We start from the raw sequence: 12,923 nt of genomic DNA, 5'->3' as shown, positions 1-12,923 counted from the left end.
CGTCACAAGTATAACGCAAAGAATGTTACAAGATACACCACAGCCGTGAAACGAGTCTCATAAAATCACGTTTCTTATCCGCTTATCATAAGTTGCATCACTGGTTCATTCCATCCTTTTCTTTTACCGATTCACTACGTGTGAGAAGAAGACGGACGATTAATTTGTCGTGTGGTGGTGTTTCTTTCGCGTTCAGTGTTCGTTCCACCTGACGGGCAAGCGGACGGCCGGTCCAGTCCCGGTTAAGTGATGTGTGTAATGTAATTCGGTTTCGATAACAAACATGATGACTATGGACATCGGGATGTACAATAACCAGAATGGGTACAACGCTGAGTACTATCAGCAGGGATCTTACCAGACCCCGTATGAGGGTTATCACGAGGGCTACTACGAGCCAAGTACGCACTATTATGAACCGATTCTGCACGGACAGCCTGAAACGAACCCAGTGATAAGCACGGACACAGGGCTGTGTTACACGAACTTGGATTATGGAGAATTGCCCCAATACCCAATCCAGCCGTTACCACCGCACTCAGAGACATTTAAACATAGAGAAGATCCAAGACAAGACGAAATGCTTCACGAACATAAATTAGACAATCACTATTTAGAGACAAAATATAACATGCACTTTGTGGATGACACAATGCAGTATAGTCATGGGTCACCACTGCCGTGTGGGGAGTTTGAGGTTCCGTACGTCCCAAAGGAGGAGTTTGGGGGGATGAGGGAGTTCCCTCGAGAGGGGGACATGCAACACCACGTGGCGCACCAGACTCATCCGCAGCATGCTGTGCCTACGTATAAGTGGATGCAGGTCAAACGGAACGTCCCCAAGCCAGCAGGTAAGCTTCTTAAGAATTATTGAACAATTAAAAGTTATTATTGAAAATATCATGTTGTTGTTTGAAGTCCCGTAACCCAATCACTGCACATTATTATTCGATGGGAATGGAACCTCTGGCCTCACTACGAAGTACCTATATAAGTATGGACACAGTAGGTACTAGCTTTTATAAATTAATACTGTTCATCATCAATTATAAAGTTGTAAAGTGTTGTAAATCATAAAGTGCCTAGGTTCCAAGTAACCTCAGGTCTGATAGAAAACTAAAACAATAATTTTACTAATATGTATATTGAAAGCTATGCACCTACTTTTAGTTCTTAGACTCAGTTGGTTACAAAGTTGTATCTGGATCCTGGATTGGAATCTTAAAAAAACTGTCATTTATTAAGTGATTATGTTTGCTCTTGTTTCAATGAGATATTACGGGACATTCCCGTATTGCTTTTTATCAAATTTATTCTGAAATGATTTGTATGATGACAAACAGATATCAATTCTGATAACAAAGTATGCTGTAGTATGTTTACACATAAAATAATAAACAATTAAAAAATAAATCTAATGCGTTTTTAATAAGAGTGTAAAATCTTATTTGACTTATAATTAAAATACATAATAATTACTGTAACATCACACTATAGTGAAAGGTTTCGACACGTTTATTTAAGATCCTGTTCAGATTTAATCTATTTAAGATTTATATTACATTTCTGAATGTAGGATTCTAATAACTCATGAGCCCCTATATTCATAACGCTTTTAACATTTGAACTTACTAGCGGTAAGTCTCCACTCTGCCCCTACCTATAGATATTCGCGAATGCTACGCACTTATTGTATATAACTATCGTGTTTAATAGGTTAAACTCAGAAATTAAATAAAATAGAATCCCCTAACATAGCGGCAACGGAAAATCATATACAGTAGGTATATCATTACGAAAACTTGAAGAAAAATATTAAATGATATCTTATATCTAGCTTATACAATGTATACACTAGCCAGAAAAAAACACAACAGAAATTAAAAATTCCATACTTGTGTTATGTAACTAACATTAGTTAAGATACATATATATATTTTAGTTAATAATTAAAAGCGTAAACAATCATCGCACGCTTGAAGCCAATATGAGCCCTTTAGTTTTTACCACACTATATCCAATAACATAAGTGTCAATTAGATTTACGAACTCTTTAAGTCCAAGGTAATCCAGCGTCCCACTACCCCTAATGTTATCTTAGTTATAAGCTCATGTTTTAAACAATTAAAGCCAGCTGTTGTTACGCAGCTTCAAACAAAGTGTTTCATTTTACATATATTTGAACATAATAATTAGTAAATAAAACCAAATAATAGTAATAATAATTTCATATTAATTAATTATTTATACATCAACCGCCACCGAGCTTAATTCTCGTTAAATAATCAAATTATAATAGTTGCGTCGGAGTGAGTTTTTAAACTATTATTTATTGTTTTATTCTTCAACCCGGCCGTTCTGGCTTCTTATCTAGTCCATAACTCTCATAGTCTGATGATGATCTCTGATTTTTAGATACAATTTTAAATTAGTTCTCTCTATAACCGTAGTGCCGATGTCATTAGCTTAGGTACAAAACACAGCATCATCAACTCTGAATCACATTTGCAATCTATATTGGTTGTTACAGACCACTATACAGCACTATATAGACCACTATATAGCAGGAACACTATACAGTGCTTATTCGAGATACGGAGGTTTCAAACACATAACATAGGGCTTCCATTTAAATACTGTTCCATATTTAAATTTAAGGCCCCGCCCGGGTTTAAAAACCTTAGAAATTATAACCTTATTAAAATTTAATACAAGACAATCAAGGCTGCACCAGTAATTAAAAGAATCGCTTAATTAAAGACCAATTAATATATGACAGGTAACATTTACTACTTGTTATTTCGTGACTTATTAACAATTCGTATAAATGCGTACAAGCGTTTTTTAATTAAACCGATATTATGACATCTAATTCATTATTTTCTTGTTGGTAACTTTTAATGAGGTAACGACAAATTATGAACAATTTGTAACAAGTAAACGACGTTTATTTTGTATTACTTTATTAAATATAGCCTGAACTAGTTATAGAATGTTGCAAACAAATTATTTGGACTAAAAATTACAACAACAAAAATATATTTTTACCTTAAGGTAAAGAATACATCGCCAGGAAACAGTTAGGGAAACTAGCATTTTTGTAAGAACAATTTGACGACATTTCATCAGCCATCTCCCTCGGTATAAATAAATAAATAAAAGCCTTTATTGTTGTTAACAAGTTTTACACAGAGTAGTTTCGTGTGCCTAAAATTAACTTACTTATGACTAAAAAACACATTTTGACTATTAACTAGAGTTTAACTAATATACTAACAATTTTAATATCTATTGATTATCGGCAAACGGTAGTTCGGTTACAACTTGTCTTCCGACAAAGGCCTCCTCTAAGGCTCTCCAGTCTTTTCTAATTTTTGCAGTGCGAGGCCATGTGAACCCGCTATTTTCTTAACATCATCCTCCCATCTCTTAGCCTGTCTTCCTCTATGTCTCTTTCCGTCTAAAGGGTACCATTCTGTGATAAGTTTTGTCCATTTTTCTTGCTCCCTCGTTATAAACTACACTTAACCAAAGGACTAATCTCAGAAAAAGGATAATTAAAGCTAGTAAATAAACAAAACGTTGCAACGACATAGCGAAAATGATTAAAAATTTCTTACTTACCCATAGTCTGTAATAACTAGACTAGATTGTCTGTGGCGATATGTCACCTCCTGTCACGGTATAGACGTCTCTATCGAAATCTCTTTGACACTTACACACGTCTAATTAGAGTCTATCATCTATGCAACGATTTATCATTACTATAGTTCTTTAATATAGTAAAATTAATTTTTCGACGAGTATTTTTAATGTTGGAAAAAATATTAGATTAATTACACTTTTAAACTTCTAAAAACGTCTCTTCTGTCTTAAATTATGTTTATTTTGTAATTAAAATTGCAAATAACAGTTTTGCATTAAATATCTCGTAAATTGCAGAATATTATTAATTATTCTGCAATTACTCTTTATATAATATAAAAAGAGCAATTTAATTTCCAAATTAATTAACAGTTAAACTCGTTTTTTAGTTGCGATAATAGGTATACTTATCCTAAAATAGGGTTGTCATATTAAGTACTCATAAACTCTTAATAACTCTGTTCAGCTGAATAAGAGAGGAAGTAGGTACATACCTACCAATACCAATGCTACTTACATTGGATCATCTGTTTCAATTTTTTATTAAATTTCATTGCTGTCGCAAATTTCAATACCTTCATATAGAAAACGTAATGTCGAAATAAAAAACAGTTAAATATAATGCATGTTGAATGATTTAACTCCTTGAAACAATTTAAATCAAAACTATTAATTCGTGACGGTATGTGAAATCTATCAAATTATTTGGTGTGTCAGAGGTTGTGACCCGACTCTGACGATCTGACAGAAGTGTCTGACACCCCGTAGACATGCTTCACTGCTAACAGCCGACTGTCACTTTATCATTCAAATTAATTTAAGTTAAAAAAAGAAATTGTAAAAGTTAGTTACTAATAGAATACAATGAAACAGTAATTTCAGTTATTTTTAACAGGACAGTAAGATAATGTATATAAAGCCCTTCTCCGGTTAGTTCTCAAAACTGTTATACCATAATGGACTGTAGAATATCGTTGGTATATTTTATTTAAATTTCGTTACATAAAATAAAAACATATAACATAAGTAAAAGGAATGTAACGGGCGGCCTTACAATCAATCTCGTTCAGGCAATAGTAAGGTAAAATTCTTAAAAAGAGAAATACTAAGGTTGCAAGAAGTGCCTAGACCAAATCAACAAAAATAAAATATAGGTAATAAAAAAAGCCGGCAACGCACTCGCGAGATTTCTGGCATTGAGAGGTTATTGGTTAAGTTCTACTGTGAAAACTGTATGGCCGGCTAGAATGTTAAGAAGCAAAGGACGCTTTTATTAATATTACCCACGGACCCCACAAACGTTGTCCGGCATGATATTTCAAACGATTAGAACATTAAACAAAGTATGAAAGTACCGACTGCAGCTCCAACTGCCGGGCTGTTTTATGAATCTAAAACATCCAGGGCGCCACCCACAAAATATGATTCAAATCAGTCCAGCCGTTGAAGAGGAGTTCAGTTACATACACACGTACAGTAGAATTATATATATATATATATATGTAAGTTATCCTTTCTTTTAAGTTAAATAAAACTGCACACGGTGTGCAAATTTGATTGAAATCGGCTAAGTAGTTTAGGGGTCCATAGCGGACAAACAACGTGATGCGTAATTTATTTATTCGTTATAGTGTTTTTTAGATTCAATAAAAAAATGGCGTGTATACAAGTTTTGTCACCCTTGTCCGGCCGTCGCGTGACAGAAAACAAACAGTCGGCCTAATGTCGGATTAGCCGTGTTCGCGTGCCGACTACTGATATTTTAAGTTTCATTAATTCACAATTAAGAAAACATACTTGTTTTTTTAAAGATGTTAACTTGATATGTGACGTATTCTCTCTTATCCAGGTATGGCACTGTATTACGCGCTTAATATAAAGTCGAAGACCTTAGAAGTGATGCTTTCCTCCCTCAACGAATAACTATCGTAATACAGCATTAAAGGAACACTGCTACTGGGACCAAACTTTAAAAAGAAAATTTTTTTTTATTTATCCATTTAGAATTATTATTTCTACTATGTATGTTAAGAATATTGAAAATTCAAGTAATCAAATATAACCTATATCAAAGACAATATAAGGCAATTGTCTATGCCTCCAAATCTATGATAAATGGTCTATACAACACATAAATTATGTTTTACCTGTAGTTTCTATTACTTTACGAAATAAATATAGTTTTTTTTTAAGTTTAACATTTGGGTTTCATGTCTTTTATAGATTTCTTTTAAATCAACAATGAACTCCTTCGTAACACTTAATCATAATTTAAGATCTGTTCATAATTAAAAATGGATAAATACTAAGCTTATTTAAAAAGTTTGGTCCCTGCAGTGTACTTTTAATGCTGGCTGCAAATGCTGTATTGCGATACTTAATCGTTGAGTGAAGAAAGCACCAGATCTGGGGTCACCGATATCATCTACCAGGCGCCAACTTAAATCTTTAATTAGCTCTTGTACACTAAAACCCAAGAGTCTACTCCAAACGGAACAAATTCAAAGTTGAAGGAAATACTCTTATATTTTAGTCGTTAATTATTTTTAAAGGTCTCTTACACTAGGCATTAGGAAATCACGACGCATTTTTCATATATTGTTTTTGGAAACCATAATTATTTTAATCAAATATTTGCGCGAGATCTTGCCTCAGACCTTCATCCGAGAGAAACCAAATATTTACGTTCAATGACAAAAGGCAAATGTTTGCACGAATCTAAATTCATTATAGGCGAGGAGCTAACGTCGACCTTTTTATAAGATGTGGTAGTTTGGACTTAATATAACAAATAAATATTATAAACGCGTTCTAAATGCATTTTATTTATTTATACCCTTGTACTTGTAATTTTATTTTTGGTAATTTAGTTATGCACTTCTCGCACTTTATTAGCCTTAGTACCTTTTCTTGCTAGGGTTGCCTGGAAGAGATCGATTGTTAGCTATAAGACGACTCTAAGGGATTTTATTTGGATTTTTCTTAAATAAGGGATTTTTTTCTTTATTTTATTGATTAAACTTATACGTGTAGACCCGCGATTTCGCATACAAGTCCAGCGTCTGCGAATATAATAAAAACATAAATTCAAAAATAGTACGTAGCACATAAAAAAGTAAAATAAAAATATAATATAGTAACTGACAGTTAAACTGTCAAATATATCCTTACAACCTCTCTTATACTAGGCATTAGTTGCAAAGCACGATGACTAGCTTTATACCGGAGCTCGCCCTGATATTAACTATGTCACAACGCTTTACATGACACGACAAATTGACAGAATTTACTTTATTCAATTAATTTCTGCCAGTATATTATGTGTCTTGCACCGGACGTATTATAGAATATTTTTCTTGTCTATTGATTAATTTATAAGGACATTCTTTGTGGTCTATGTATTGAGTACTGTAACAAAAATATTCATATTCAACTTAACATACTATCAGTGAAATTACGTATTATAAATTTGGTTGGTAAAATCAATGTTCAAAAAGGCAAAAAATGATTTTTTGTGGTGAACTTTACTGTGATATATAAATAGATAACGCTTAGCAAATAAAGAAATTAACGCTACATAAGTAACTCTCAATAATAAGAGCTTGATATAATCAGTACTAGAATAGTGGTTAATTATTTAATCTAGAAATATTGGCAAATAAAAGAAACAATAATTTTTCGGTTTAAAACTGATTTGACTTTGACGTTGTTAATTGATAAGCTCTGTGACATAATGACAATGACAGCTGACAACAACGCCATCGCTCCGACATACGGAATAAATAATAAAAACACCTAGATATGTTGTAAGTTGTAACAAACATCCATACTAAACATTGGCTTAACCTTTTATCTAGATTCCGTACATTCAAATGTCAAAATAACGTCAGTAATACGCGAGTCACGCTAAACGTTGCAAAAAACGACCACACATGGACGATGCTATCGGACCTGAGACAGGTCCTAAGACTTTGCGGAGCGATTTCTATGCAATTCAACTTAGTATTGGCATTAAATGGGTTACTTAAATTATTATACATGAATATTGAATAGATTATAATTATAATAAATTTTATTTGCCTCTTCACAATATTACATTTAGCAGGTTTACATACTGCTGATATTGACAATATTTGTGAAAGGCCGGTGCCTATAGTAGGACTATAGAAGTATAAGTCACAATCCTTTCATCGCGGACATAAAATATACGATATATAATATGTTAATAATTATAAAATATAATTCTATGACCCTATATTGAACCGGAATCGCACTGAAGTGTTTCCGAGCTAATTCGACTTAGGGTTTTTCAAGATAAGAGCGTACCAATTTTTAAAAGGCCGGCAACGCACTTACGAGGTAGTGCGAATGTCCTTGGGCATATCGCTTAGCATCAGATGTGCCTCATGCCCGTCGCTGCTTGGGTCGCAATGTCGATATTTGCGTCTGATTTGGCCGTTTCCTAACGATTTTTCTTCGTAAGAGCAAATTAATTGTTTATATAAAAGGAAAAAATCGTTTAGTCACGCTTTAGTCCAATACAGATTAAATATACCTTCAAATAATATTTTGTAAAAATAAGCACTGATTGGAAAGTAAACGAATGCACATTATAGTAATAATAATTATTATTTATTCGTGACAGAATAAATAATAATTATTATAGAGGTTGTGACAACATTGATCTAACGAGTCCCGCACTAGTGAGCCCCCGTGCTGTGGGTAACTATATTATAGTTATACAGTGGTACATGGTGTATGATTAAAAATCTTTTAAGAAAAAACAGTCGTAGTGTTGCATAATCGTCCAAAATTCATTAGTAACATTTACGTCATTATTAAAAAAATCAAAAACAGATTTTCACTTATCTGTCTCTTTTCATCACAGAGGAAACAAGTTGATAGAAAGAAACAAAAGAGTACTTTAATTGAAGGTGTAATTACACTGAATGTGAATTTAGAATGATGATGCTGCCCCCGCGAACTTATTTCGCCTTAGTATTATTTTACTTAGCCTACCTTTTTAGTAGCTACATACCAACATATGGACACATTTTGTTAAGCTACCCCATAGAGACAGTTCTAAGTAAAACTATTTTTAAGACTTAAGTACTAAATAAAACTATTTTTTTTTTTAATTTTCTCTCTATAATAACCTTCCTCAGAGTTCAAGGAATAAATAACACATTATACAATTCAAGATTTTCCTTTGAAGTCGCAATATAAAAGCAACAAAGTAATGCGATTCCTCGGTCATTACACGATAAAAAGGTCCTATTACAATCATAATTTTATGACGATATTTACATAATAGCTCAATGCTTTTAAAGCGCGGCCGCCGGTTCGAATCTCGGCCAATCATTAAGTGGCGGTCACAGCTAATAACGCTTGCAAGTCACCTGCATAGGCCGATGGGCTGAGTCATGAGAGAATCGCGCTCTGCAATTTTGAAAAAGTACTTCAAAATTTATTTTATTTATTTATTTCGTAATCCAACAACTAACATGAATTATATATAATAAAAAACAATTATAGTAAAGATGTAGCCAAAGATGGAATATATATACAAAGAGATTCACAAAGGAAGAAATCAATAAAAATATTAAATACATTTGACTAAGTAATACCTAATTCGGCTGTATTGTATGAAAATGAGGGTATGTACATGAGGGTGTGTTTGTGGGTGTGCAAAATATGTTTTAATTATTTTTAGTTTTTTCCTTGAACTCTGAGGAAGGTTCTTATAAAGAGAATACTTGGAACAAATATTAAAAAGTTTATAAGTTTTTATTCCAGAAAGGCGAACATGTCTCTATGGAGTAGCTAACAAAATGTTCCATATGTTCCACTCTCCTTGTCTATGTTTTGGTAAAAAGCAAAAATTCTTTAAGCGGGGGAAGCTAGTGTCATAATACAAATACTTGAAACTGATATTTACGATAGCATGGTGAGATTCAATGAGAGCAATTCTCAAAGGACCGCCAACGCACTTGAGAGCCTTTTGGCAGTAAAGTGTATCGCGAAGCGACACTTCCGTATGACAAACGTATTGGATTTTGACTATTGATATTAAAATTATACTCAAATACAAAATTATACTCAACCCTGTCATCCATGTTTTTTTAGTCAATTAAAACAGTAAAATGAAAGACACTTTACTATTTGAGGAATTTTTTACATATACTTTACTGCTATTTAAAGATATACTATATAAATAGAAGAGTTTTTATTAATATTTCAAAGCGTCACTCGCTACCTCGTATGCATTGGAGAATATCAGCTCATAGACCTAGTAAAGCGATTAGGAGTCCATTCGACCCTTGGCCGGTGGCGGGAAGGCGGTAAGGGCCGCTATCATGATCAGAAACGCTCGCACGCGAACCACGCACGAAAATATTCTGCTCTAAGAGATTTCGTACAAAATTTTTATTAACAATTTTTTTCTTTCGCTTTTTTTTCTTCGTTTGATTAGTTGTATGAAAATTAATTATGTTTATAATTTGTTTTTTTCTTTTATAAGTTTAGACACCAGTAAAAAAAACGTAATGTACAGTGTTGGACTGAATTCATTTTAATTTATTAGAAAATTGGTGTCAAAATATTGATATTTATTACCATTATAATATTATTTTATTACCACTTATTTATTAATATGTACGTTTGCACAATAATTAAATAATATTATTTAAAATAAACTACAAAAATTAAAAACATGCGCGGTGATCTGTTCCGGGTAGCCCTTGCACTAGCACTTACTTGAACAATTAAATATGTATATTCACGAACCAAGCTCACAGAATAATTTAATTATTTTACCAAAATGAAATAATTACGTTTGTCGTAATATTAATTTAAGTGATAAATATAAAGATGAACGTCTCCTAGACTATGCCCTAGGCTAGCAACCCCTATATCAATTCGTGTTTTACGACGGCAACTATTCTACAATCCGCGTACGAAAACTTCAACTTACTGTTACAATTTTGTATTTCGAACGTATCCCTCTATGACAACAAACAACTTGGTCACAGATAAGTAATCTTCAAAAATAAATTTTTAGTATATATAGCAGCAAACTCCAAAATTATAGTTATAATCTGTGTGGTCCAAAGAAAAATCTTTTGCTTTTTTTTTCGGGTATTGTCAGTTAGCCTCGGTCTGATTACATCAATAAAACATAAAACAACGTGATCTTTAATAATTAGACCCTCTTTAGTAATTTTAAACAGTGTCAGCCAAGTGGTTTAGCGTGCGGCTGTGTACATTTGATTCCCGGCCGTGCACCGATTGGACTATGGCTATGAAGAAACCGGCTTAGACCTAAACAGCCGTGTGTAGCGTGGATTTTTCTTAATTAATATAAAAGTATCTTAAAATAATAAATTAAATTATACTTACAGAATTATATATACTTAAAGCCTCCTAACAATATAGCATTAATCAAAATATGTGTTCATAATGTATCACACAGTCGTGTGCAGAAACTATAACCAATTGGGTTTCAACTTCAAATGATTTATTTTTCCTTCACGTTTAAGTGGCGCCAAAACCTCGATGCTACCATAGATAATAGAAACATTGTTACAAAGTCAAAACTTTTTGGTGTGTAAACTTATTGTCATCTTTCGAGTAAGTCGAGGTCTGTTATTCCATTCCATTTTTAAATTTTATAGTTTTTATAAATTAGTATGACATTAGTCCTCTTTAGTGTTTATATTTTTTATAATTTCTTTATGAAGAGTTATTATGCCTATCTTTCCATAGCAGCGAATAATTTAGTCATTCTAGGAATCGTTTTGGAAACAGTACTTACTGAAATTTAAATATTAACCCGCTAAACAAAAGAAGAATCGATTAACTATGTTTTAATTTAACAGAATTCAAAGATATTAAAAATGTCAAGTTTTAGATACTTAAAGTTTCAACGAGATACTCGCATTCCTATAGATACCATTGTTTTGTATTGATATAAGTCGAATGACGGCGTGGGACGGTCTCTTGATATTTAAGTCATTAATAACGATATGTTAGGGATCCGCGCGCATTTAACCTAAAATCGTAATGACTTTCCTAGTGAAAATAAAGTCTAATTAATACAATTTAGAAAATGTAAAAAAACCTAGTTTCAAGAGCTGTCAAACTATTTTTTCTATGTGAAGAATGACATTTTTAAAAGCGCTCAAAAGAATAAGGACCTACGAAGACAGCAGGGTTACTCTGTAGTTAATTTTAACGATTCGAATGTAGATTTTTTTTTTACTGTGATATTTAATATTATCTTACCATTAAATCCAAAGTCAAGGATTTTTGTATAAGCTTTAATTTTTACCGTTATTATATATAAAATAGTAGTAATACCACATTCTTATGCTAAGACAGCAGCGCTACTCCGTAATCAGTAACCGATTTCCAGAATTGGCATTAACAAAGTGTCGATTGTGATAATTATGAAGTTGGCATAACGTGGTACGAAAACTTAATATTGAAATACAAATCGGAGAATGTACGCGGTAGAGCTATAGATATTTTCAATCATAAAAAAAAACATCAACTATATCAAAATTTAAAAATTAGCAAAATAATAAATTATTTCATATCACCAAATTTTACATATTTTTGTACGGATTCCTGGTAGTATTCTAATTCGTGTAGCGGACCGAAAAAGATAGAAGCATTAAGAAGCAAGCAAGAAAATGTCCATTTTCAACAAACTATAGTATGCCACAAGATTGTCAACTACTTTCATATGCATTTGTCGCGCTCAAAAACCAGACTGCTATGGTTACATTTAAACTCAAACTCAAACTCAAATCTTTATTGCATTCCTTATGTACATAATTAATTACAATAATGAATAAGGACCTTGGCTTATATAAACCACAGCGGTTTTCTAATCTAACATATTATGATTTTACTATATTATTTTGTAAAATAATGAAATTAATAATAAATAATACAATAGTACTACTAAACGCTTGGATCCGCCCTTGATATACTTATTATACTTACTAAACATATTTATCCTTAAAATTAAATTGTTGTACGCTTTAACTTGTAACTTACTGCATTTATAATCATAGTAATTCACTGATAAACGCCCCATTTCGTGTATTAATAACATATTTGTTTACCTATTTCAAATAAGTATAAAATTATCAATTTGCGTCACACGGATTAGCTAGATAACATCAATGATTAGAACGTTATCGTTGTGAGTGGCACTGTATATCTAATCTGTTAACATCGTATAGGATTTTTATTGATCTAGATTTTACTAA

At 32.4% G+C, this 12,923-nt stretch overlaps 1 protein-coding gene across 1 annotated transcript in view; it reads left to right on the top strand.

Moving 5' to 3' along the window:
• The window catches only part of LOC125058056 (homeobox protein Hox-D1-like), a 40,828-nt gene continuing 27,905 nt past the window's right edge, over nt 1-12,923 (top strand). Inside the window, exon 1 of the mRNA XM_047662067.1 lies at nt 1-851. Coding sequence (XP_047518023.1) covers nt 284-851 — 568 coding nt within the window. The 5' untranslated portion in view covers nt 1-283. The remainder of the gene's footprint in view (nt 852-12,923) is intronic.

Source organism: Pieris napi, chromosome 17 (genome assembly GCF_905475465.1).
Source record: "Pieris napi chromosome 17, ilPieNapi1.2, whole genome shotgun sequence".
Lineage (NCBI taxonomy): Eukaryota > Metazoa > Arthropoda > Insecta > Lepidoptera > Pieridae > Pieris > Pieris napi.
The sequence above is the reverse complement of the archived record's forward strand: the minus strand, read 5'-3'. Positions and strand labels throughout refer to the sequence as shown.